This window comes from Labrus mixtus, chromosome 1 (genome assembly GCF_963584025.1).
Source record: "Labrus mixtus chromosome 1, fLabMix1.1, whole genome shotgun sequence".
Taxonomy (NCBI): Eukaryota; Metazoa; Chordata; class Actinopteri; order Labriformes; family Labridae; genus Labrus; species Labrus mixtus.
The window spans coordinates 30326776-30354707 of NC_083612.1; the positions used below are offsets into that span (position 1 = coordinate 30326776).

Consider the following 27932-nt stretch of genomic DNA (forward strand, 5'->3'; position numbering starts at 1 on the left):
CAGAGAAACCACACAGTTGTAACACATCTTGTCATATCTCATACTTTAATATTGTGAGTGTTCCGGGGGAATCACAACTTGACATACCAGATGCCGTTTACGCTTTTTTACATCACATTATGCATATTTTTGAGTCAGCAATGAAAACACAATGAAAGATAGGACAATTCTGTTCAGACTTTTTAAAAAGACCTGGCAAAACCAAACAAAGGAAACAACATGTGTACGGTTAAGAAATAGTCTGGGAATGCTTTCTTTACCGGGAAATGAGCCTCAGCTGATTAGAAGATGCACATAGCTCTTAGCATAGATTTTAAAAACAGGACCCTGAAGATGCCACTAGAACGCGGTTAAGGTTTTCCAGTCCAAACAAAGAAAATGTACAAACATCTGTTTTGCTGATTTGTTGCAACAAACAAAACAAAAAAACACCAGAGGGCTGCATCTCATGGATGCATCTGCCTGTTTATAATAGCACTACATCAGACTTTTAAATGTCCAGGTTCAAATATCCGGTTGAGGGTTCCTCAGACACAGCTCCGCTGTGCATCACTCTGTACATGGAAACCACATGGACACACATATTTGTTATTGCTTACATTGTTACATTGTCTATTGCCCAAGCACAAAGAACACAGCCATTGAAAACTGTATGCAGACACAGAGTGCCCACAAGATGCAGAGCAATGAGAAGTTATCATGTTTGTGTCCTGCACCCAAGAAGTTCCTAAGACAAGTAAATATGTCCTTAAATACATTGAAGCTTATTCAAAGTCTGTGCAGTTTAAATTCACATTCCAGTTCAGTGGTCTAAACATTTTACATCGAAGCACATAAACTCTACTTACATTAAAGCACATCATTCACATTCCACCACATCTTGTCCCTACATCTAAATCTCTTTTCATCATGATACATGACATATTAAAAAACGACATAAATATCACTGTAACATGTTGATACTCGACAATCTATTTCCAAAGTACTGAACAAAAATCTCAGGGTGGCCTTTGAAAAACTGTCCCAGCAGCCGTCTCTTCTCCTTAGCCGAGAGTCTCGGGTTCTCGTGGACTGCTTGGAGTAAAGACCAGAGCTCCTCTTTCGTGGTTTTCTTTGCATTTTCTGCAAAGTCTTTTGCGCTCAGCCTTGTGCAGTACGCTGATCCTGCAGCAAATAAGACACAGAAGTTAAATGAAGGAAGAGCTTTGCCTTTTTATATGTTTAAGTGTTTTTGGTGATACAAACAGCTTTTAAAGGTCACATATTATACAAAATACACTTTATCATGTTTTTATAACACTAATATGTGTCCGTAGTCTGTTTACAAAACCCAGAATTATGAGATAAGTCCATCCTCTCAGTCTTTTGCCTGCTCCACTGTTCAGAAAAAGTGTGCTTAAGCAGGTTGTTTGGAGATTTTTCCCTTCATGACATCACAAAGGGCAGTAACCCCTCCCCCAGGTGGGTGACACTCCCACAGCTAGGTGTCTGTTCTGCCCTCTGAGTCTGCCAGCTCATCGTGAACAATAGGACATGGTTCAAGAAAGCCCAAGCCACCCCTTCCAGGGGGGCGTGGTCAGACACAGCTCATTTACATATTTAAAGCTACAGACACAGAAACAGCCTGTTCTGAGCAGGGCTGAAATAGAGGGGTTTACAGGCATGCTCAAATACAGGAACAGTGTGGATTTTTTAGCTAGAAACTTCAACAACATGTTTTGGAAAGCTCTGAGACTTATTTAAACTTAGGAGGATAATATGTGACCTTTAAATGAATAATGAATGGATGGAAATACGGGAAATCTGCAAACCTGCTATCGTGTCTGGATCCTTCCCTTTCACAAGATTCACTATTCTGTCACTGACCATCTTGTGCAACGAAACAGGAATCTAGTTGAACGAGAGACAAACATTTAGTAAATGGAATCACTATTTGAATGTATTTTGTGGCTTTGATTTAAAACAGATGGACTGATTTGAATATGAATTCCCTTTCAAGTTGCATATGATGTCAGATTTGCAGTCCTGCTTCTAAACAGCTCTTGTAAACAGCATTGAATCAACTCAGTGGCTAACAGATGTTTATCATCACATCCCTCTTATAAAACTGGACTAACACACGTACACAGAGGCAAATTGAGTGCACTCACTTTGAAGAGATCACAGTGATTATCCATCATGAACAGAACCATGAAGTCCACCTTTCCTTTGGAGAGTCGACCACTATAGACAATGGCACTCGAAAAAGACCTTTTCACCGCCATCCTGTTCTCGATCTGAGCAGAGAATTATTGTGAGTTAACTCGCATCAAACAAACACATGCAGATTCACGCAAAATGTGCACACATGCTCACCTCTTTGTGCAGTTTGACCTCCAGTGGTTTTGCTGCGACGGCCATGAATCTTAATAGTCTGCGCAGCTCCTCCCTGCTGCGGGAGTCCTGCAGCTTCAGGCTCAGCTGCAGGGCCTCCAGAGCCTGCTCTTGTTTGCCGTTCACTGGTACAGACAACAGAAAGGATTTTTATAGATTTCAATCAAAGCCTTAATGACTTAACGTAATGCAACAAAAGAGATTTGGGATGGCCTCTTCTTACCGAGGAGCTCTGAGATGCCTGAGTGGATGTCGAACACGTGGTTGCTGAGCAGAGGTGGCTGCTGTGTGCGTCCGTAATGCTGAGCCAGGACCTCATAGAGCAGTCTCTTACACTGCAGCAGGTCCTCAGCACAACCAGCAAGACCTCGACTGACCTCCACCACCAGCTCATCAGGCAGAAACTCCAGGCAGTCCACTGCACCTGACATCCACTCGTCAGCCCTAAGGGAGAGGGGAGAGGAATTATTTTAAAACACGGCAAAAAGATTGAGAAAAGTGGAGCAACAGAGATATATGAATAAGGTCAGGCCAGCACTTGACCTTCAGTGGTCTTAAAAATGGACAGTGAGCATGAATTTGGAGATTAAAACCGGAAAAAAAGCTTTTTTTTATTTTTAGGTTACAGTTATGTGAGGAACCTCAGCTTTGTGTTGATTGTATGCGCCCCCTGTGGATGAAGCAGTATTGCTTTTTGGATTTCTCCAGTATGTGAAAATAGTGTTTTTTTAACAAAGAAAAATCATCCTGTAGTCTTTTAACAGACATTATGCATCATGCATGGTGATTCTTTGAACTGGAAAATGTAAGAAAAAGCTGTTTAGGCATTCATTGTGCTGTTAATCTCGACGCTTGACATAAAACCTGCAGCAGCGTTTACAGCCATTAAAAACAAGACTATAGAAAGAGAAAAACTCCTTCCAGGCGCTTCAAATATAACGTGCCCCCAGAGGCACTGCTTGTCATCCGCCTGGGGCCCCAGACCAGTAGAGGGCCCCTGAGGGCTCACAAACCTAAACCGAAGCAGTGGCGCAAATTTTGCAAAGACCGTAGGAAACCTCCCTAAGGGGGCGCCATATGACAGCAGTCACTCTCATAGCCCATTGAAGCATTGCACACATTATTATGAAAGTCAACAAAGAAAGATGAAGAGGAACTTTCCGTCTGTAGGAGAGAGAAAAAAGAAACAGAAAAAAAGAGGAAGAGGAGTAAGAGTCGGGACAGTGGCAGACATGATGGTGATGAACACTGGTAAGAGGGACCCCCAATTGATTTTTGCATAGGGCCCCAAAATACTCTAGAATTGCCACCGCCTGCCCCCTAGCCCTTGCCAATGTCACAAAACTTTAATATTATGATGATGATTATTAATATTATGTTTAGTTTTGGTGTAATGAGCTTAACCTTTTAACCTTTACAGCTGGGTAGTTATGTCTACATTGGAGAAGTCTGTCATGTGCCTTTTTGTGTAAAATTGTTACCTCACTGTAACTATTTAAATTACATCAAGTTAGGCAAATACAAGAAATCAAATTATATAAGATGTGTGGCTTAAAAGCAGCTGATAAAGACTTCAAAAATCCCAGAGTTGAAACAGAAAATGAACTTTAGGAGTCTTTAAATGTGGAATGATTCAGGGGGCTTACTGTGCTTCACTGAAGGCTTTGAGGACCTCTCTGTCCAGGTAGCTTGACGTATACAGCAGGTCCGGGTCACTGTCCATACCATGAAGAGGAGGCCGCGATGCGTGTTTACCCTCTAACAAGTTCTCCAGCAGGGGGAGCTCTATCAACTGCAGCAGCCTGAAGACAGCTTGCTGGTGCCACACCTCATCTACAACTGGGGACAACATGTACTATAAGTGTCACAGGTACATATGCACAGACGTGCTGATCTAGTGCTTCAAAAAACACATTGCAGATTTGACGTCATTGGACTTACTCTCTTGTGAGAGGCCGAGGTTGATCATCTGAGGGGTGACGGTCGAGCTCATGTTGAGGTTTCCGAGTACCTCCTCCAATGATTTGTCCGTTTTCACAGGGGAGTGAGTGGAGTAGCTCAGCACCTCTTGTCTGAAGAGTCACATAATAACAGCAATCAGTGAAAGCGATTGTAGGGGAGGAGAGGGGGGGGCACACACAGACTAATTACATGAACAAATGTGGCATTGGGCAACAAATGTTTTCAAGTAGCTGTTATTCAGTCACAATTTGGTACAGTCTGAAGGCTATTCAGTTTTTTTTTCATATTAAGCAGACAAAATAAATGCCCAGTTTCTAGAATTTCTTTTGTGATTATTAACTACATCCCATAAAGACTTGATTTAACCCATGCTGCAAATCACAAAGCGGACTACACCCCCTTTGCTTTGTTTAAACTCCATGCTGTGAATGAAAAGAAAGCCTTATTTATCCAGTAAAGAGCGCATGTTTTCTCTGGGTCTTTCATCTCTCATTAGGGACGTCAGGGCTGTTCTGTGATCCGGTCTGGTCTGGAGTAAATCGTTCTCAAAAAGACAAAGTGGTAAGGCCATGTGTTAGCACCACATGCATCACGTCCGTCTTTGCTGTTAACTCCCAGCCTACCTAAATCTAATTCAACATCCTCAAAGTAAAGCAGAATCAACTGAGTTTAAAGGAACAGTTACAATGATTTGTTTCAGGCAAAGAGTTAGATGAATTATTTTTGTACACATTAGCATCCAATTAGCATAGATTAGCCAAAAAAGACCAGAGACAGAAGGAAATAGCTAGCCTTCTCTATCATAAATTGTGCTAACAATCATCTCTGAAGCTCACTTTTTACATTCTGCTGGTTTAAATATATAATAACTATAAAATGACACCTTGTGGTTACACATTTTTAAACTAGGATTCACATTATGTGTCTAACTACTTCTTGGTTGAGCTTTGGAACTTTTGTAGTTATTGTCATGGTAACCAAAAGGAAGGCAGAGCCAAGCTAGCTTTTCCCCCCATTTTTATTTTGTAGTCTAGTCTAGTTTGGATATTACAGACCAAAAGCCCCCCCCCCCCCCCCCCCCCACACCATATATACTTTACTGGGATTAAATGATTTTCAAACCAAACACATGCACAGAAAAGATGAGGAAGACAATTCATTTTTAAATTTACACCAGAAAGAAAATTGAACAGTGTAAAACAAATGGGATATCATAAAAAAAAAGTAATTAGAAATCACTAATTTGTTCTTGCTTTGTAAGAAAGCATCTATTCCAACTTGCTGCACTAGTTGTTAAAAGGGACTGGGCCTTATTATGGGATGGGCTTTTATTTGAAGTTTTACGGTATGTTTATAAAACTGTAACAATACATGTTACACTCTTTTTCTCTGTTTCTGTTGTCATGCAGATATTTGGCCGAGTGTTTATTTTTTGGTGAAGTTGAGTTTTTATTATTATTTTTTTTATGTTAAAAAGAGTAGACGTAACGTCATGAAAGACAAAACCTGTATGGATTAAGAGAGTGGAGAACGCATGGCGAGAGGAATCGTAACTTAACGCATAAGATTACATAACCTCGAGTGTTATGGAAAGTCAAACTGACACAAAAATCTGTTCTGCTGCTAGACTGTACCGACCTGAAGGAACTTTACTGTTTTATTGTAAAAGTCAATAGTGTGTTTTTAGTTATGGGCAATGCTACCGCTGCTTCAGCAGCCAGATGTCTTTTGTGCATGTCCTGGTTTCAAATGATGTCACCAATATTTCAGCAACCATTTATGTACAAGCAAACGGGGGTATAGTCGATCATGCATCTTTATAAACAGTCAATGGTTAGGACATGAATGTGGTTTTAAAGCTGCAGGAAAACAAATATAAATGTTTTGGAGCAAGTATATCAGTGTGTTTGTCTGATCCATCTTTCTTTCAATATCACTTCTTGACTCTGAAATGTCATTTTGTACTTGAACTTTATACTTTTGGATAATAAGAAAGTTTCTAGAAATCCAGAACATAAAGACATGACTGCACAATTGGACTTCAAGAGTCTCAGGTCACGCCTCACTAGTTATCACAGACGCTGGATTTAGGATAAGCTCAGGAGGAAGGAGAACAAAGCTACTCAAAAGTGAGATTGGAAGACGTTGTGACACCAATCTGTACCTTTCATGTGACGGAGTGTAGCTGTTCTTGTTCCTGTTAATGCTCGGTGAGTCATAGCCGCTCTCAATGGTACTGGTGGAGTGAGAGTTGGTGTTTGCTAGTGATGGAGAGGAGCTGGCCGCAGGATTCAGGAACCTGTACAAACTGAAACAACTGTCCTCGAACGTAGCTCGCTTCTTCTCCTTCCCAAAGACTTTGACACCCACCGGCTCAAACACCCTGGAGTCCATCAAGGCCTGGCAGAGACGAACAGCTTTGAAGCGTGGTACCACCTCTTCACCGAAGAAACGGCTGAGGGCGATGTGGGCCAACACCACGTCCACGGCATCGGAGCCCAGAAAGCAATCATGGTAGGACTTCAGCTTGTGGCGTCTCCGCTTGACCTCCACTTGAGTGTGGAGGTTGGAGATGATGCTGCCCCAGATGTAGGTGGCCCGGAAAGGCTTCCCAGCCATGCCTGCTTCTGACAGAGGAAGAGAGAAACAATGAGTGGAAGGATAAATAGGGGAGGGGGGGGGAAATAATTAGACTATAAGAGCTGAAGAAGATGGCAGTTTTCTGGCACTTCATAGACAATCTTTGAATCAATTGATGAGATAAATAATGCACCCAATAATATAAATATACATGGATATACACATGCAGATGAAATAAAACCTCAACTCATTTCAAGTTATTCTGTGTGGGTGTTACGGCACATGGTCCAGAATGAACCCATCTCATGGGGGAAGTAGCCCAACCCAAAATCCTTGTTTGACGCAGGCTAGTGTACAATATGTGCAGCCGCTTGTTTATTAACAGATCATTAAAACCTGAGAATCTAGACCTGCAGTCAGGCAGTAAAGGTTAAATACAAAGTCAAAACATGACTTTTCTCTGATTTTCTTACCACAAGAGACACCCAATCGCAATCTGTTTACCCCATCCGCCACACTTATTCACACACGGATACAGAGACAATGATCATATTGTAAGCCTCCTCCCACAAGAGATACCGTGATATGTTCCTGCTGTATTTTCCACTTCATGGCAACGAGAACATGCAGAAAATCAGAAAATTAAACACGTAATCCAACACTAAACATGTCCATAAGTACATGATGCAATTCCTCAAACTCTTCCTGTCTATGTTTGACAGGACCACAGATAGAAAATGATTTGTGTCATCCAACAAAAGCCAGACCAGTGAACGACAGCAGAGCTGGGCATGGTGGGATGTTAGATCTGCTTTCATCTCACAACAGGAAACCTATAAAGCTTGTTGAGCAAATGTTACAGTGGGGGGGGGGGGGGGGGGGGGTGTTCTGAGAGACCATGGGCCATATATCAGGCGCTGTCAGCAGCAGCCTGGCTCCATGTTATGATAACACATCAGGACAAATACTTTTACTGACCCATCTGTGAAACTTGACAACAAAAACACTCAGGAAAGGTACCACGGCGAGCAAATGTTCGACCACTTCTCAAAAGCAAATACAACAGCTCACGCCTCGTGGAGCAAAGAGGAAGGAGTGTGGAAGATTTATCTGTGATCAGCTGATTAATGAGATCCTTCTGCATCAAACTGTGTCTCCCTTGGGGGGAGGAAACTGTCCTCAACTGGGTATTTGCATATATATAGGCCTAAGGGAAGAACAACTTGTGCTTCAAGAGATGGATAAGAAAAAAACACGCTAGCCGCAGTTTGCAAGTATGATATGAAAACTAATGGAAAAGAGTCAGAAAAGTTATTCTTTGCTTAAAGAAGTATTAACAGAGATCTTTACTGTAGATGTGAGGAGAAGTCTTTCTTTGCAAACGGTAGTTAATGATAGACAAAAGGAACTCTTAAGTCACTTATTCCTACATGGGGGGGACAACTTCCTAAGCTGAAATTTGAAGAAGAGAAATACTCGTACAACTGAAGGTTTCGTCATGGTGTCCCAAATGATTTTTTTAAAAAATCAACCATTGTAATTAATTGCCATTTCCTTATAAAGCAATTTCTTTAGAATGTAACCTTTACAAATATTTAACTTTAAAAGTGAAAAATGAACAATCAAATGAAATGCCAGAAAAGTTTTCACACAAGCTATCACTCTGTCACAGTTTTTAAGACTGACAGTATACCCTACATCTGATCTTGTAAAGTAGATCAGAGATAGATATGATTGTATAGAATACAATTGTGAGGATTGCAGGAACAAAAGACTTTTTGGTCTGCATTATCAGAGTGTCATAGCTTATAGGAGTTAATACAGGGCCATCTGGAGAATCCCATCAGGGGTCTCCGGATTACCAGTCACACAGTAAATCCGGATCTAATCAATATCCATTAATGCTCCTTAAAAAAGCAAAAAAAGAGATGGAGGTCAGGTGTAGGTCGAAACAATCCTGGGAACCCGGCTGTGTTCTGTCACTGAGATTTAAGCTCAGTTAGTATAGCCGACGTCACACTTCTTTTCTGCTGACTTTGGTCCTCTTTTTTTTTTTGCAATAGGCTAATTCCCATCAGACAGACTGTGGTATACAACAGAGGCTGTGTTCTGTGTTACAGCCATTGACAACAGTACAGTGTGTGTTTGCACACATCAGTGGAGGTAAATAATCGCAGGGGGACCAGAACAGTCAACACAAGAGGATCCATCTCCTGGGGTTAACATCACTGTCTGTAATGTCACTAATAAGCTACAGAAAAAAAATATGAAAGGCCTATCGAGTCTGTTTTTTAAACTATCAAGCTGCAACAATGAGACTGACAGATGAGAAGCAGCAGGTTATAGACCGCGCAGATACCTTCATTCCTCTAACATGCTGAGACCAGTGAGATTAACTGATGGAGCCTCAGGACACATTGTGAATAAGAAGGGCATGGCCCGTATAGATTTGAACCCCCACATCCTCATATAGAATATGCAGGTCAGTAAACGGAATGACCCCCTTCCTCCTGTGTTTTAACACAAACACTGCAGGCTGCTGAGTCTGCACCAATCACAATGTCACAAGAAGACAACACAGCCGGTGTTAAGTCTATCATTCATAGCATTTGAACCATTTATCAAACGACAATAAAACAAAAAGTAAATTCAACACTAAGCCTATATCATTCTAACACCATAGCCTACTTTCTGACTTTTAGCCTACACACTTAAAACTTTACAGAAAACTCAGAAGGGACTATTAAATAACAAAAGCGAAATAAATAGCCTATGCTGAACATATTTTAGAAATATTGGATTTCGATTAAAAATAGCATTCACTTTACTTTACAGAAAAATTATTATTAGGCTATAAACCGAACAAATAGACTTCAAGAACTGTGCGTACAATGCATAACAGCCTATTAAAGTAGCCTATGTTAAATGTCTGTTTATAAACTAAGCTTTTAGTCAAATCTATGTTTAACTAGGCTATAGACTGTAAGTAGTCTAAATGTAATTTCTGAAACTTTCCCATCTCAACACGACAGGTTAGACACCAAATAAGCCGAAATCTTCAGGTAGCCTCAAACACGACATAAAAAACTATCAACATAAACATACAGAATAAACCTGATCACAAACAAGTGATTCAGAGTGTATTACCTGGAGTTCGTTGTAGTAAAACTTCCTCCAGTGACTAGAGACAGCCATCCAGACCTCGTCCTTGGTCTTCAATTCACAACGTGACGCACGCAGCTAAAAGGAGTCCAGCCCGAAACCGTCCCCTCCCACTGCCGTACATTATTCATGTCCAAATCAGCGCCCTGCCAGGCCATTAACGCCTTAAAGAGGCTCAAAGAGTCCCTCATGTTTATCAAAAGGAACTCTTAAGTCACTTATTCCTACATGGGGGGACAACTTCCTAAGCTGAAACTGTCAATTTGAAGAAGAGAAATAAAAGTAGTAAAACTGAAGGTTTCGTCATGGTGTCCCAAATGATTTAAATAAAAAAATCAGCCATTGTAATTAATTGCTATTTCCTTATAAAGCAATTTCTTTAGAATGTAACCTTTACAAATATTTAACTTTAAAAGTGAAAAATGAACAATCAAATGAAATGCCAGAAAAGTTTTCACACAACATATCACTCTGTCACAGTTTTTAAGACTGACAGTATACCCTACATCTGATCTTGTAAAGCAGATCAGAGACAGATATGATAAGAGAAGAGAAGAAGAGGAGGATGTTTAACTAGAGGATTAATGAACATAACAAATTGAGAACAGTTTCCCTGTCTCTGTCAAAACAAAAGGCGTCATAATGAAACATGTGACTGCTCCACCTTAGGATCCATATACACAGACAGTCATCTACTTAAATGACACAAACAAATATGTACACACACACACACACACACACCTCAGAGTAAACACACCTGAGCTGTAGATTTCACGGATGAGCCGAGGCTCTAACCTGGTGCCTCCTTTCTTCAGGTGTAATCTGACAATGGAAAAGCAGTAAGAAGACACTGCAAAGCCAAAAGTTGGTCACTGGCTGAGAGGGAGACTGACAGGAAGACAGGTGTTATCATTGCAAGAGACAAGCATGGTGCAATGGGTGAGGCGTCCAACTAGTGCAAACCGGTTTGATTACTGTTGTCCTCACCTCCTTTATGCAGAAACATGTGTTTTTTTTTACATAAGGAAGTAAGAATGCATGTAGGTTAAAAGAGGGAGGGGGCGGTTTGACATCCTTAGTTTGCATTCCAAAACAAAGACGAGGACATATACTATACAGACACATCATACTGTTACAATGCTCTTGAGCAAGGCAGGATGCTGCGAGGAGACAATACGGGTTACTTGGGACACATTTTAATAATTTCACGTTTAGCTTACTCATTTTGTCCTGCATTATGCTTCAAGTAGTAGTAGTAGTAATATTGCTATATTAGCACCGAATACAGTTCCTGGGACTTTACCCAACAAAGGGTCCCTGCACTGGGGATTGTACTTTAGAAAAGGACAGGAACTTCTTAGTCAAACATCACCTTATATGAGGATTGCAGGACTTCAGCCCTTTGTGAAAACACAGACAATGGTGAGCTGCAAAGAAGTTTCCTGTGACAAAAAAGTCCTGAGCTACCTTTGGTGCTTGAGTAGAACCATTGGAAATGTAGGATCCCAATGCTGTTGTAGCTTGACGCAATCTAAGGAAAAAGAGAGGATATCTCTGCAACATGACTTTTGATCATTCTTATTTTCTGTTCTGTCTTCTGTGAGTACACCAACTTTATGGAAATGAAAAACTCAATTGAGTGACATCCCCTGTGGGAAAAAGACTGTGTTCTCCCACAGCTTAGTGGAGGAAATGCTGACGAATAATAAGAGTTGTGTTTGGTAAAGTTTTGGGCATTATGTGCAAAATTACGTGATACAACACATGCGTTTTATCTTGTTTGCATTCAGTCACATATCCCACTCTTAACCTGGTTAACAGAAGACTCTGTCAAAAAATAACTCCTGACATTGTCACCGTAATAAATCACAAGAGTTTTTCAGTCAGACAATAATGCTTCTGAACAGACTCTGAGAACTCAATTCATAGAAGCGCAGGACCATTGCCTGTAGCCTTAACATGTTGCATGTGTGTATAAACTCACGTTTAGTTGCCGCGTGAATAATGTATTTTTTTTATTATTTATACAGCTGCCGTGTCCAAACATAGGAAATCCACTCCTTAACTTAAGGCAACTCGTGGGCCAAACAGGTTCTACGACTCAAATGATGAATGTGTTTCGACTTCATGTGCTGGTATTTAGTAAACCTGCAACAAAGCTGACTCTGAAGTGCTGTGAAGTGAAAAGTGGTTTACACCAACACAGAGGGAAGAGAGAGAGAGAGAGAGAGAGAGAGAGAGAGAGAGAGAACCCTGGTTAATACAATCAGAAACTCTACTCACAAGGTCAAAGCAATATTTACTCTCCTCGTTCTCCTCGTTTGCCCTGAGCGCCCAGCATATTTCATTTTCTTTCCTCCTATCTGTCATGCAATGTTAGTCACTTGTTTGACTTACAGTTATGACTAAGGCAAATACTCAAAGAGATTTCTATCTAGGATGTCACATTGTAAATAAGAAAAATCTACCATGCCAGTTTCTGGATCCAGTGTGACCTGGAAAATGAACATGAACACCAGAGTTATCCATCAATAAAGTAAAAACTACGGCAAAGTCAACAACTGATTGATTGTATAGCACCAATTTATTACAACTATTATCTGGAGACACATTACAAGGAGCAAGTAAAAGACCTTACTCATTGTTATATTACAGAGACTCAACGTTAATGCATCATGAGCACTAAGCAACATTTAGGAAAGTTACATTGGCAAGAAAAAAAAAAAATCTTAACAGGCAGAAACCTTGGGCAAAACCAATCTCATGACCAACAGCCATCGGCCGAAACTGAAAAAAACTCGAAACTTGAAAAATGGGACAGAGGTAGAAGAAGAAGGAAAGGGACAAACGGGGGAAAGTGGTTTGGTAGCAGTAGACCATCCCCACTAACGATCCAGAGGAACCTAAAGGACACGAGCTCAGGAGTGGTTAGTAACTTATATAGCACATATACAGGTATAGCATACAGATGTACAGGTAGTGACATGCAGTTATATGATGTGAATGCACAGAGAGAGAGAGAGAGAGAGAGACAGAGAGAGAGAGAGAGAGAGAGAGAGAGAGAGAGAGAGAGAGAGAGAGAGAGAGAGAGAGAGAGAGAGATGAGAGCTCAAGGTGCCAGTTGTGTTAAAGTGCCCCCAGCAGTCTAAAGCTTATAGCAGCATAACTAGGAGCTGGTCCATACCTGCGCCAGCTCCACCCATTTTTACAACTTGTGCTGTATTTTATTCTAAAAGACAAAAACTGTTTTGTTTACTCTACTACATTTGAGCTCTAGTTTCTAGATACTCAAATGACTATGATACTAAGCCTTGGAATAAATTAGTCAACACAGTTTTAAAGTTGTTCTCCCTGGAACACCTACAGCTGTGAAATGCAAAAATGTAACATACTCAGTATTGTATTATTATATATTATGTAGAGTAATGAGTATTTTTGCTGACTGTTGTACCTATTTCTATTCACGTGAAGGATTTTTTTGTATAGCTCTCCTGTCACTGCTGATGTATGAATGTGTATTTGGTTAAGGTGGAGGTAGATTGAACTGTTATCTAACTGGATATGAGTCCTGGATTGCCTATTAGGGATCAAGCTCCATTTTAGCTGTCAGGACAAAAATCCAGTAAGAAAAGAAAATGTTTGAAGACACAAATCTTTATCTTTATTTGTCAATAATTTTTTTTATGACACATTGACATAAAATGATCCAAAACCTTTAGAGAAGTTAAGAGCGGAGCTATAAGAAGCTACATCTAGACAGCCTACTGCTGTTTTAAAAAGATCACACACCCCAGTTATCATAAAAAGTAACTGGTTTCCTTTTTATGATTGTTTTAAGACTAGAGTAAAACTACAGAAAAATAAACACACATTATGATTGACAGGGCAGCTCAAGAGTAGATTTACTCAGTTACATATTTTCAGCTTTTAGACAGAGTGTAAATCTGCAACTCGTCTTCCTTTCTTCTGTCTTCTACTGTGTATTCAGCGAATGTGTGACTGGTCAAAACATCTTTTAAACTACACCACTATCACACAGTACATCATGTTTTACTACAGAACCAATAAACAGTCTGTGTTTTCAAATCTTATCCAACATCCAGCCATCCATTTAACTCTGCCTGTTCTGTTATTCTCACGCTGCCTCAAGGGTCCTCTCAGTCTGTCTCCCACATTATGGAACAATACCATGCATTAATATTCATGTGCTTTTCATCTGGACAGCAGACATTCAGTATCTGTGTCTTACAGTCGTGCCCGTACTGGAATCCCAAACGCTTGCATGACAGGCCGTCCTCCGCCAACTCCAAAGGACAGAGGACAGTGGCTTTCCTCACAGAGCCGTCCATGCAGCACAGAGACACTTTTGTTTTTAGGGGGGTTGCCAGTAATTTTCGCATTGTGACCAAAGCCACTGGGCAATCATATTTTATTCAACAGGCCAAAGAGCCTCTCGGACGACACAAAGTCAGCCACCCCTTCACAGTGAATAGTTTGGTCATGAGAGCATGGTGGGCGAGCAGTGCCACAAGTTTCGCGCCCTGAAACACTCTATGAGAATAAGAGCCTCCAACAGGCAGGTGACGTTTAACTGACCCCTGACATGTTGGAAACACATTTTTTAGTAAGGCAACTTGGTTAAGACAAGAAACAATGCTGTGATAAGAAGTCAGGAAGGAATGTGACAGTGGTGACTGAACTTTCTTGTGATGGCTGGAGTCACTTTTGAAGCTTTTTAAGGTTTTTTGGAGTGTGGGAAAAAACCATCTGCACTTATCTCACTCTGGCCCACTACTCTTTTTAATGTACAAGCCAGATGCTAACAGACTCTGAAATAACACAGAGAACAAACTCAACAGATCCTGTGTGATGGAGAAAATCTAAAAAATAAATAAAGTGATTAAAGTGTGTGTTCATATTCTGCAACACTGCCTTCCTGGTAAAAGTATTCTGATTCTCTGACATATTTAGACTGTACTCAGTATCTCCTGTTCAAACTGTTTTTATCTTTCTAACTTTCACCACAGAGGCCGTCGATGCTTTAAAGGTATTTGTGTCCCTGGTTTACGTTGTCAGGGACTGAGTCATGTTTATAAATGTGAGGTTTGATGTTGTTTAAGCACGCTATAGGAAGCCAGCTCTATATCGAAACTTAAGCGGTTAGTGCTACTACAGCAGGGGTCATCAACTACATTTTTACAAGGGACAGTTTTTTATGCTTGACAGATTATGTGGTGGCCGGACTTGGACAAATATACTTAAGACACAAGCCTGACAGCTGTCAAGCCCGATGTTCAGAAGGTGATGTCAGAGGGGAAATGTAATATCTCTCATTAACGTAATGCAAGTATTTCACAACCTTGTGGTTTTATTTTGATGTTTATTGTTGAATCATCTACCATTATTTATATTCTGGGGGGACCGCCAGTTGCTGATCACTGTACTACAATATGTTTTAAATCAAATGACTCACACATGTGCAAATAATAAAGGAGGAAGTTAACTTAAGAGAAAAACAAACCAATCATCTAATACATGCGGCTCTTTATTTTCAAACTGCATCTGTAAAGAAAAAGGCCATTTTTTGATAACATAAAAGTTGGTAAGCATCTTATGAAGAATCCAATTAAAGAAAACAACAATGGGAAAGTGTCTCCGAAATTGTGATGATCAAATAACATAATATTTATTTACTTCTGTGAAAATATAGATCTATTCGTCATAAAATGTGGGCTACATCTGTAAAGCAGTATAAAGACAACTTATATGTATTTTTATTTTACCCTCGGTAAAGTCAAGGTCAGAATATTTGATTAACAAAGTTCATAAAACTCAGTCCTGGAACAGGTCGGACTTTTCTCTTGAAAGCAAAGTGCTGTCTGAAGCACAAAGGTTCAAACAACTGTATACATAAAGTAAATAGTTACTAAAAGACTTGTTGTAGTTCCCATCTCCCGGTTCTTTTATACAAAATTTACATTATATATAAGTCTGTGCTCCATTACAAAAATGGATCTTTTACAAACAGTATATCTACGGTTATATATAATATATCGTTGTATTTTTTTTATTTTTTTATTTTTTTTTTACAATAAATCAACCTGGCTGTATGTGAGCATACTTCTCAAATGATTGAAGAAAGCTTGTTATAACTGTAGGCAATCAGAATCCTGTATTATATTTACTGTGCTCTACTCTCTACACCGACTGCTTTCTATCTAGTGCTTACTCACGGGTTATGATCTGGCTGTGAACTAAAAACAACCAAAAACATAAAAAAAAAACATTAGAAATCTATGAAAAGGCCCATAAAAAGTGGGCTTGTAACTACAAAAACCTACAAAGACGAGGAGAGGCATGAAAGTGGAAGTCTCCCAAAATGATTACAAAAACATGTCCGTGTCCTCTGTTCGTCAAGCGTCTGCTTTCTGCTGGGATGCAGCGATGCAGGTCATAAACGTTCCTGCTGTTCACCTGCTGCCCCTTCAGACTACAAGCCATCCAAAGTCTTTCAGGCAAGTTGTCTGACAGGTCCCTGGTTCAAATCTCTCTGCGGCTCCAAGGAGAGACTCACTCAACCCTTTTTCTGCTGGAGGAATCTTCTTGTCTGAACTTGTTTTCAGTCATCGGCAGGCCTGCTGCACCTGACTTATTAGCTCTCCAAAGCGATCGAACAGCCCCTCCACCCACGCTCCGTTCTGCAGACACTTCTGTACCGTCTCCTCCTGCCCCAGGTCCCCGACCTGCAAGCGCAGAGATGCAATCTGGACAGCAGAGCCACAAACAGAAAAGGAGTAAAAAGCCAAACCATTAATACCAGCCAATATTCCCTGTCTAATGTCATTTTGACATCCATGTTAAATAACAATCTATCTAATCCACACTAACAGAAAGCTAAATAAATTAAACACAATCAGGGATGCGATGATGTCTTACCTCGTCCTTACACATGAGGTACGTGTGGTACTTGTAGTGCTGCAAAGAGTGGTACAGAGAGAACCACTGAGTTTTCTGCTGGTCCACTGTATACTCCTAGAAGAAAGCAAACTATTACAGCACTTTCAAGGGCATCCTATTTTTGTCTCATTAGAGTCAGTACACAGGAGCAGGAACAGTGGCATCAGTGCTGAGCAGAGTAAAGGGAACGTAAGTGAGACACTCAAGTAGTAACACTATGCCCTCTGCTGGAGAGACCATGATAGTACATCTTATAAAATGATGTTTTACCTGAGGCACTTTGTTGGGCATCTTGTAAGGTTTCATGGTTTTCTTGTTGTAGGCCTTCCCGCTGAGACGCACCTTAAAGGCTGGGGTTTCCCCATCCTTTTTAAGTTCAGTCACCACTGAGATCTCTGGGAAGCTGTCAAGAGCCGTCTGAAGACAGAACACGAGACTTACTGCAGATTCATACTCAACAGTCAACGTTTAGTATCTTTTCTGTTCTTTGTCAGTAAAATTAATCAGTTTTACTTGAACAGCTTGCCCTCTTAAGAAAACAAGGACTTCATTAAAAAACTGAACTCTTAACAGTATTTATTTTCAATTCTTAAGATTTGTACCTTTGCAATTAAAGATACATTATGAATGTTAATATAGAAAATTGTATCATCAAATGAAAAGTACATTTTTTGCAGCATATTTCAAAGTGCCACACACACACACACACTCACCTTTAGGACCTGCCCTATGTGCAGTTTGTGAAGCAGGCGCTTCCTGTTGTCTGTGATCATCCCATCAACTCTTTTCATATGTGGCAGCAGCAATTCATCTGAATCATGACGAGAAAAAATAAAGTTTCATGACCTTGTTTTCCAATCTTTCACCTACGTCAAGCAAATATGTCAATAGAAAACTTAAACTCAACTCTTACCATTTGCCCTCTCAAGTGCTGTGATCACATCTTCGTCTAAGGCAATGCCGATGAGCACTTCCACAAAGCTCTTGAATGTCTCCTTCGTGGTTCGTGTGTTGAGGAGCCGTGAAGCGAACGGAACAGGGGGGTTTAACTCTAAAGGTGTGAGTGTGACAGAAATTAATATCAGGAGACATTTTTCAAAAACATCACGTATACTTGAGATTTAAAGGAGAAAAGTCAGAGGAATCCTTCACCATCATCTTCACCACCTTCTTCTGCAGATGATCCAGAGGCAGTGGGCGAAAACTCCTCCTTCCATTTCCTCCTCTTCTTAGGCGGAGGTTCTGCCCGGGTCTTGAGCTGTTTGGGTCGAGGCTTTTGGCTCGAGGAGACTGAGGACGGGGCGGCTGTCAGGCCCAGCAAAGTTTTCACCTGAACACCCCTGGTTGGTAGAGAAACAGTTACAGCACCCACTTGTGTAAAAACAAAACATGTGATGTGTTTCTCTTCTATATTTGTTTACCCTTAACTCTCATCAACTCAATCCTCAATTCTGTAAATTTTTCGACCATTGATCAATCTCACAACAACAGTTAATGACAGGAAACGTTAAGTGTATTCTATGATCTGTATCAGCGTATTGCATTGTTTTTCCTTTTCTTCCATTACTGTTTCTTCTTGTTTACCATATATGTCCCTTGTTAGTCATGCAAAAAAAAAAAAAAAAAGAAAGTTGGTTTACACCTGTCCATACGGTTAACGTACCTTAGGGAGTTCATTGGCTTGCAGCGCGGCTTCCGACTGCAAACTCGTACATACTCTCTTTTGTTAACCGTGTCCAAGAACTTCACGTAGACTCTCTGGTACATTGTCTTGGCGTCACCAAAGTATCCAAGATACTACACAGACAAAGAAAAGGAAAATATCACCGGCTGCACAATTTGAAACAATTATGTGAATAACAAATCATCTTAAATGCACACACAGGTTAGACGTGTCCGCCTACACTTACACTGTTCGTAGCTGAGAAGACTCTCTTTCCATCTCTCAACTCAGGCACAAACTTCTGCAGCAGAGCCTTCTGGACTTTCCAGATGGCTGGAGGCTCGCTGCCTGCTCTCATTGTCACCTGTGCACACAGACATGACAGTGCAGAATAGGTTTCAGTGATAGATGCACAACAAGAACAATGAAGGGGGCAATAAAGGAAATAACTGTCCTTCCACAATCATAAGGAAACGTGTTGGATGACACTATTCTACATTTATGATGTTTCATGAAAATAAGGACCACTACACAGCCACAAGGTCATATAAGCTATATTCAGCGTTTCAAGCAGTGATATTCACAACCCTGTGATGTTTCACCTTCAATATGAATGTTGCGGAGGCATAATGGGATCTGTAACATCTTCAGAGGTAGGAACAGAGGCAAGATGGTTTCAGCTGAGCCAGGGTGGGAGGGCAGCGCTGTCTGTGTGTGTGTGTGCATGTCTGACTGTGTGTCAATGTGGAGCTCCCACTGTGCTGTGCTTCCACAATGCCAAAACACAATGTGAATTCACAGACTGGGACACTACTATTACGCCGTCGCGGAATCAATATGAATGTACAAAGACGTGATGACGGCTGAGCTTAGCTACGGCACTTTTGCAAAAAAAAAAGGCAGTCAGAAAAGGGTTACAGTTTAGCTGCGGCATGGAAAATTCTCCATTTATTCCAAGCATCCCCATCTGAACAACCTTATGGCTTGATTCAGTTTTACCTTTAGGCTTTCGATGTCCTCATTCCTGACGACGAACTCGTCCCTCTCTCTGTACATTCCCTCTCCTCCACTGTCAGACAGCTCCTCGTCAGTCAGTCCCTCGATGGCCACACTCGTAAGCCTCACAGCCAACTGGCCTGGAGGGGTCTCTTTGGACTCCTTATTGGCCACAAAGGTAGTCCCTCTTGACACGGCGATTGTTGTCTGAGTAGGAGTGACGACCTGTGACATTCGGGCCTCAGGGACGAGGAGTGGCATGGTGGGAACCTGTTGTGGCTTCATCACTGAACCAGGGATTTGGTTATCTGGAGAAGGGTTACAAATATAGGACTGTTCAGTGAAAACACACAAAGAACATTTAAATGAAATGTCAACTAGACTTCTCATATAAACAATAATATAAAAGATATTTCAGACAGAATTCATTTAAAAGATAAAAAAAACGTACTTCACAAGCGTCTAATTGCATTTAAACCGAAGAGCTAACAAGCAAGGGTGTTTTTGGCATCTCAATAGATAAAGTAAGAATAAAAGATGCAAAGTAAAGAGATCTTTGCTAAGGTAAAGTTACCTGTTCTGGTTTTCCGATCTGTAGACTCATCCAGGGCTGAAAGTGCTGAGGTGATGCTGTTCCTCAGGGCCTGGTTCTTCCCAGTGTTCTCCTCTTCATCTGAACTGAAAGACGGCAGAGTCTCCAAGTTCTTTTGCAAATCGTCATCCAGACGTTTCTGCTGAGAGCTCACTCCTTGACTCTCCTGGGGAATCAATGGACTGGGTAGAGTCTGCAGTTTGGGAGGCAAAGATGGCAAAGCACACGGCGGTGGTTTGGATGAGGTGCACGGCTTTTTCTGGCGACTTATCGTTCGTGTAGGACTCGGAGAGTATTGCTGTTTGGGACCAGATTTGATGAAGTCGAGGAACGAGCCTATGAAACCGGTTTTGACCTCTGGCTGTTTCTCTTCCACTTCGCGGATCTTCTGCCTGATTCTTTCCTGCTGCAGACAACCATCGTATACATTCTGTAAAGAAGATGGCGAGCTGACGTCACTACCCCTGGAGTTCTGTCGCTTCGCCTGCCCACCACGCTTTGACGCTCTTGCCTGTCCATTATCCTCCTCAGGACCCCCTGGTTTCATCAAGGTCTTCGAGCGGGCCTTCTTTTTGGGAAAGTCTTCAACTCCTTGGCTGTCCATGAGGCCATCCTCTGTTTTAATACATTTCACATTCCCTTTGACTCTGCTCTGGAGACCTGACGGGTCATACACCTGCCCGGCTAAGTGATAGTCGTTCTCAGAGCTCCCTCCATCTCCATTTGAATCGAGGTCAGAGCTGTTGTTGTGGTGGACAGACTGACCCTGACAGTCTGTGGCCATCTGAGCTCCATTTAGTGTCATGGCCATGGCGTGAGAGTGTGTAAAACTTGGCGACATGTGCCTCATATCCACCGTCTGGAAGTGGCCTTTAGAATCAACTGGACTTGACATCACTGCCATTTCAGCCTCAGCAGAGGACGTAGCTTTGACAAAGTCTTGTGGTGTGACACCACAGGCTGCCACGGTGGCAGCTAGGATGTCATCAACATTTGACAAAATATTTCTGTCATCTCCAAGTAGCATGGAGTCGGGGAAGCAAATAGAGTTGAGAGCAAAGTGGTTCTTGGCATCACTGGGTTGCTGGTTTGTGGACTGGCTGTAGTGTTGTTTGGAGGTTTCAGGGCATCCTGAGCTCTGTTCGGACACTACTGTGCCCTGCTGACTCTGAGTTTCAGTGACACTGGGACCAAGAAGTTCTCGATCCATCTGAAGGTACTGAACATGTACAGGACCCAAATCGTGTCCTGGTGGAATACCTTGCACTGATACCACCTTCGAAGTGTTCTGGGTATGATGTGCGAGGGACTGCTGGAGCAGAATCATCTGGTTATGGTCAAGGAGAACCTGAGTGCTGGGGACAGTAATAAATTGGGTGTGGGGTGCAGTGGTTTGGGACTGACTATGATTCTGATGGTTTGGTTGATGTGGCTCAGGAGATTTAAGTTGGAGCAACTGCTGCTTGAGCTGTTCTGAGCTAAGAGGTACATGTGACGCTATAATACTGGAGTTGGTGCTTTTCAGGGTTCTTGTATCATGACCATTTGTACTGCTTAGATGAATGTGCTGTTGGCTCAAAGAATCAATCCTTTCATCCTTTAGCTGTGCTGTGTTTGTATGACCCAGTCCCATGAGCTGATCATCAGAGCGTGAATTGCTTCGGATGACACTTTGGGTTTTCTGATGATCATCCATTTTTGAAACAACATAGATGACATTGTTATGAGCAGACATATTGCTTGCCGCAGCAGAGGCTTCCATAGATGCTTGTTGGAGAGCATCTAGATCCTGGATAGGAAGCTCTTCAAGTTTCTGTTTACTGTATGTTAGCTTGATGTCCTGGATTGATGACCTAGCATTGATTTGTAAGGCTTGAGCAGTTGAAGAGTATGTCGGCAATGACATTGTCTGCTGCTGGGACAGAGTGTCGTGTGTTTTACTTCCCAATGACGACTGCATGAGGGTGTAGTCCTGCGTAGAATTTGGTGTGGGCAGACTCCGTACACATGTGGATTGATAAGGTGAGTTTAAGGATTGGTTAAGGGATTGTCCTGTTGCGTAGCTCTGAGTTTGAGTTACCGAAGCTTGCACCTGAGAGTGAGATGTAAAAGTCACACTTGGGGCACCCTGAGAGTTGGCTGTGGGGTAACTCTCAGAGAGATTCCCCTGACACAAGCCCTGGACCTGGGCTCCATACTGGATCTCCTGCTCCTGGCTCAGCCCAGGACTGGAAGAGTAAATAAGAGCCTGACTTACAGATGCAACATTGTTAGACTGGCTAGAGAGAGAAGGCAGAGTCTTGTAAAGTGGGGAGAGTTTGCCCGAGGTGGAATTGGAGTTTTGCGACTGGGTGTGGGGGGTGATGTAGGTTTGAGCCAGACTACTGGACATAAGGCTGGAGAGCTGGATTGACTGCTGATTAGCAATCACTGAGTTCTGTTTTTGACCTGGGGAATAATTATCTGGAGACCCTGCTGAAAGGTTCTGAGAGTGTCTGTGACTCTCTTCAGCACCAGCAGAGTGTTGAACCAGTTTTGAAGAACAGTCTTTAGCCTTTGGCAAAGAAGTGGATGAATATACTTGTGTAACTGAGTCTGTTTTGGGTTGTGGAGCACGACTGACCCCTTGAGAGGAATCTTGGCCTGTGGAAGGGCTGCAGGACACTTGGGTCTGTCGGGACGGGTCCTGCTCATAGGACACATCCGCTTCATTGCCAGAGCCAAAGTATCCCTGTAAGGAGTGCTCTGAATTGGACAATTGCTCGGGTGCTGCGTGGCTACTAGAAGGCCTCTGGTGGTGTTTAATCACACTACATTCACGCTGAAGAGCTCGTTCAATGGAGCCTGAGAAAACCGTGGCCCCGTATGGTTGTGAAGTGCCATGAGGAGCTGGCAGGCCAGAAGGTAGCAGACTGAACTGGGGTTGTAAGAGGTGGGGGGCTGACTCCTGGGCCGAGCGGTAAGTGGAGGACTGGACTGGCAGAGTCGAGCCCAGAGCGGATGCAGAGAGATGATTGAAAGCCAGTGCAGTGGGAAGCACAGTCTGGCTTGATTTGAGATGAAGGAGGGGGTCATGGTGAGAAAACAGGCCATTGGTGGAAGGGCTGAAGGCAGGATCCGGGAGAGCCAAGGAAGGGTTTGTGGCATAACTCCTGGGAGGGTAGGCACCAGTGTGCTGATAGGATGACAGAGCAGCAGGAGAGGGGAAGGTAGCAGTAGAAGGCAGGGCCCCAGTCAAATATAGTTCTGTGGTTGATGAGTTTGTACCTGCATAGCACAGAATAAACAATTAATATCCAGGACTGGAAACATGAAGGGACATAATCGTACAGTAAGAATAATAAATAATACCTAAATCCATATCTTGCGTTAAACCCAAAAAAGTGCACCTGTGCAAGCGCTGCTTTTGGCTACAAAACTTGAACTCATACAGCGTTACATGTGTGACCCAGCTTTTTGTTTTCACCTAACTGAATATACTAGGTAGGACAATAATTAACGGGCTACAAACGTATGACTTCTCCAGCCACGGCTTCAGCTTTAGTACACACCGAGCCAGATTTCAGCAAAAACAACTGTTTTACAGCAGCTACAGCAACTCTCTAGGAATAAATTATTACACCAAAAGCGAAAACACAACAAATACAGAACCGTCTGCTACACCTGCGACATGTCAGTCAAGAAAAGTGATGTCTGGAAGTACTTCGACAAAAACGATGAAGTTAATGTGCAGTGCAAGATATGTGGCGTTAAACTTGCATACCATAGAAATACTAGTTCGATGCTTAACCACATGCGCTTAAAGCACAAGGAGAAAACAGCGGAGACAGAAAACAGGCAGTCTTGCATCACGTCATTTGCTAGCCCTGTTAGCACACGTCGTTGTGACGAAACCAGAGCGGAGAAGATTAGCCTGCTAATAACCAAAATGGCGCTTGTCGAGCCGGAGTACAAGCCGGTTCCGGTCCGGGAGGTCTGTGTCCGACGGAACCTTTTTTTTGTTTACGGTAAAAAAAAAAAATAATAATAATCTGCAGGTACTCGAGTACTCGTTCATTAGGTAATTTGAGTAATCGAGTACAGGGATTACTATAAATTTCCATCACTAGTCCATATATCCATAAACACTGCAGATAAACTTAGTATTCTCATTCAAAGGAACAAGATTCGCTTTGCGTCACATTTAAAATCTGTACCTTTGGTAAGTTGTTTATAAAAAAAGAAGCCTAAACTTTGTAAAGACAGGGTTATTTTGTTACATGCTTATAAGTTACAGTGTAATTTCAACACAAAGCTGATGTTTTCTCACCAGCAGGCCATGATGGAGGTCTGAAAGGAGGAAGTAGTGAGGCACTAACAGGACCAGCCTGAAGGCTTCTAGACTCCATAGCTGACAGGAAGCTCATGATTGAGGTCTCAGAAGTATTACTGCTCGAGTCAAGTGTTCCTAATAGCAACAAACGGAAAAAGAGGGATAAGAGTTAGTTATCAATAGTGCAAAAAAGGCTGGGCTGATATCCCAATTGATGTTAATTCAATGATACCTTATATTGTGATACTTTATGTCGTATCAACATTAGGGGTAGTTTATTACCTGATCTGAAAAATGCCAAAGATATGTTTTGGAGCAGTGTCATGATTTTATACTTCAGCCCAGTAAAGTCATGTAAATTCATTTTTTCACTCATGCCATTGCCCAGAATATTTCTTGGTAGTAGCAATTGAAGTTTAAGGGGAACCGAATCAAAAACCCTTATCAATATAATTGGTTGTTAAAGAAATTAACACATATTTAACTCACAAATATCAATATTAGTCTTAAAAATCATGTATCTGTCAAACTGTGATATCTGGTCATCAATTCAAGCCAAAACAAATAAATGAAAACCAGAAAATATCTGCATGACCAGATGTCACAGGCTGTAGGTGACAACATGCGTTACCTGTAATTTGGGTGAACTGACCCATTAAAAATACAGTGGATTAGGACATTAATAACTCACCTGCTGCAGCAGGAAGGTGTGATGTAGTGTAGGTGGGAAGCTGGTGGGTTGAAGTATAGCTCTGCCGCTGGAGGAGCTCTGCCTCAAGGTGTGCTGCACCATAACTGGAACTGCATAAACACACAACACACCTGCATGAGAGCTTTCATCTTTACAGGTTTTAGTACAGCACCCAAATATGTAGAGTGAATGGCTTTTCTTGAAAAACAGCATTCTTGTGTTTTCTTTCTGTAAATTATTGTCTGAGTGACAACCTAAGAAGGCCCACAGCCAATTTGCAGAAGATGCAATCATGGCTATATGAAGCATGCATTGAAAAAAGTGCCAAATGTTAAAAACATGACTCAAACCCATAATGTACTCTAATTGTTGTAGAATTAACCAGTGTGCTTGGGGTAAGATACTGAGGTAATGTTTGCCTGGACCAATCAGGGAGAAAACAGCTTAATATCTGACATATGACTCTTTGCTTATCCCAGGAAAATCATGGGAAACAGACATAAAACCAGAGGTGGGCTAATCGAAGGCAGCCAGTCTGACCTAAAATGTTCCCTCTCTTTGCCAGAAGGAAAACATCTGTGGAAGGACTCAAAGCAGAAAGGGTGTCATCCACAGCTTACTCTTGTCCCTTTTACATTCACAGATGTGCAATGTTCTGTTCTCTCTCTCTTCTCCTCAATTTAACTATCAATCTGAGAACATAACATCAAGCCAAGCCCAGTATAAACTCCTCTGCCTCTTAACTAGATACACGTTTGTAATCATACACAACAGCTTTCTTTCTTTTCAAAAGATCACGGTGTGTACAATTTTGTTCACACTGTCACAGAAGTATAAATTGTACCATCAATTTAAACCTAGGTTTATTATTATGATATTGGACCACATTCAACTGAATCCACCCTCATGTTTACGGTAAATGGAATTGGTGAAACATTGGATTTCTTTTTAAATATAATGCATCCCAGTACAACAACACTGCAAACTACCTCACTATTCCATATAGGTAAATAATTAGCTCTCTAAGACTGTCAATCAGCTGAGCATTATAATCTTTTGTAAAATAGACCTTGCATTGGTTTCTTTTAATTTTAAGCACCTTTAACCTATAAATGGTGACTGAGCATATAACATTACCCTTCACAAACAGCTGAGGCACACGCATCAACAGCCAAAAAACCTTGCTATGTGGGTCACACAGATATGACAAGAAAACTCAGATAACCCAAGGCTACTTTTTCTGAACCTGTAATCAGTGCAAACATGATATATTTACTATAGTCAAGTGATTGTTGGCAGTGCAGTATGCTATGATTTGTGCCATGCAGCAAATATATTAAGTAACACTTCTATGGGATAATTTAGTGCATCATCACATTTCATCTGTTTGACCTTGCTCTATATGTTTTAGGAGGGTGAACCTAGGTAGTGTTATAATATGGTGATGATTATTTAGCACAATCCGACTTTTTATGTGCCAAATACTAAATAATAAAATTGGCCATAATCTCTTATCATCATTAAATTTGTAGAAAATAAAACAACAAACAATGACTTTGACTTTAAGTCTTAGCTCTGCGACTTATTATGCAAGTTACGTGGGTTCAAAAGTGACACATTTTGTGAAAGAAAGTCATGGACATGCAACTTTCATAACTTAAATAGTGACACACATATTGTGCAGACTACGACACGTCGCCTCTGCGCACTTAGATAACAACACCAAAAGCTAAATACCTCTAATTTGAAGTGCCATAACTAGCATGTGAAGCTACTTACCTATCTTGTTTTGGCTACCTAGCTGGCCAAGTTGCATATTTCACACGTTTTCCCCTATTTCGTACCAACTCTTAGCATGGCCATAGAGTGGAGGTGGTGTGCTTTCGACAACTAGCAAGGTGGGAGACTCTCTAATGACTACACATTTCTCATATTTCACCCATTCCTACAACAACAAGAGCTTCTTCAATTCTCTCCTAGCAACCTAGGCCCTCCATCACCGGTATTTCCTTGGGAATGTGCCCTTCTCCTGCATCCTTTACCTGGGCTTGACACTAGCCGTGCTGCGGTCATAGGCCCAAGAAGCTACGGTCTGTGCTGGAGCAGCCAGCGCGTCCGCGAAGCTGGAGGTCGGGTAGTTCCTGTCCATCATCCGGTGAAAGATTCACTTCCCCGACGGAGCTTCGTGGAGCAGCGGACATACATCGTAGCAGCCAGGGTCCGACCCACTAACCCGACAGACCGACCTGGAAAGGCGAGGCAGCCCCGTCGGAGCACTTCACAGTCCGCAAGAACCGCGAAGCTGTGGCGATGTGCCGGATGAATATGTGCCGTTTCGCCTTGGGAGTGATTTTCTTAAATTTTCTTCATCTCTCGTCATGGGGAGAGACGTGCAAGCCCTGCATGGTTTCACGTACCCATGTTAGTTTATTTCCCAGGATGCACCGCAGACTTTGGCTGGAAGTTTTGTAGTTTTCCCTCTGACCACCTAAAAGTTCAGCTATGTCATAACCTACTTGTCTGCTGTTTGAGATAGTTTATAGATATCCAAGTTTTTATTTTAAAAGAGCAACCCAAAATGACCTGTTGAAGTGACTTGTTACAGCCTCTCATTGATAAATGGATATGGAATAATCACATTCAC

At 41.7% G+C, this 27932-nt stretch overlaps 2 protein-coding genes across 3 annotated transcripts; both read right to left on the reverse strand.

Moving 5' to 3' along the window:
• Positions 1–28: 28 nt before the first annotated feature.
• On the reverse strand, positions 29–10481 carry depdc7a (DEP domain containing 7, paralog a). 2 transcript variants are annotated; one of them, XM_061041596.1, is made up of 9 exons: positions 10063–10481; positions 6500–6959; positions 4315–4445; positions 4020–4212; positions 2597–2817; positions 2356–2498; positions 2151–2276; positions 1812–1890; positions 29–1164 (listed from the first exon to the last, which is right to left on the reverse strand). In XM_061041596.1, exons 2-9 carry the CDS (start codon positions 6952–6954, stop codon positions 944–946), a joined length of 1569 nt encoding a protein of 522 aa, XP_060897579.1. In that variant the 5' UTR covers positions 6955–6959; positions 10063–10481; the 3' UTR covers positions 29–943. The 2 variants fall into 2 exon arrangements, with proteins under 2 accessions (XP_060897579.1, XP_060897571.1); XM_061041588.1 differs by having other exon boundaries at positions 6500–6962; positions 10063–10480.
• A 5125-nt stretch (positions 10482–15606) lies between these two features.
• On the reverse strand, positions 15607–27734 carry qser1 (glutamine and serine rich 1). Its single transcript, XM_061041609.1, has 13 exons — positions 27331–27734; positions 25289–25398; positions 24595–24732; positions 20268–23552; positions 19697–20001; positions 18945–19061; positions 18698–18831; positions 18187–18374; positions 17948–18085; positions 17748–17845; positions 17305–17451; positions 17014–17109; positions 15607–16841 (listed from the first exon to the last, which is right to left on the reverse strand). The coding sequence occupies exons 1-13, from the start codon at positions 27438–27440 to the stop codon at positions 16701–16703; spliced, it is 5007 nt and encodes a 1668-aa protein (XP_060897592.1). The 5' UTR covers positions 27441–27734; the 3' UTR covers positions 15607–16700.
• Between the last annotated feature and the right edge of the window lie 198 nt (positions 27735–27932).

Excerpts from the sequence above, each read along its gene's own strand:
- depdc7a (XM_061041596.1), bottom strand. The coding sequence starts at position 6,954 with ATGGCTGGGAAGCCTTTCCGGGCCACCTACATCTGGGGCAGCATCATC. Across the intron at positions 2,499-2,596 it reads AGGCATCTCAGAGCTCCTCG|TGAACGGCAAACAAGAGCAG; the intron begins GTAAGAAGAGGC and ends TGTCTGTACCAG. Across the intron at positions 1,891-2,150 it reads ATCACTGTGATCTCTTCAAA|ATTCCTGTTTCGTTGCACAA; the intron begins GTGAGTGCACTC and ends TCGTTCAACTAG.
- qser1 (XM_061041609.1), bottom strand. The coding sequence starts at position 27,440 with ATGATGGACAGGAACTACCCGACCTCCAGCTTCGCGGACGCGCTGGCT. Across the intron at positions 24,733-25,288 it reads ACACCTTCCTGCTGCAGCAG|GAACACTTGACTCGAGCAGT; the intron begins GTGAGTTATTAA and ends TGTTGCTATTAG. Across the intron at positions 20,002-20,267 it reads AGATCGGAAAACCAGAACAG|ATAACCAAATCCCTGGTTCA; the intron begins GTAACTTTACCT and ends ACCCTTCTCCAG.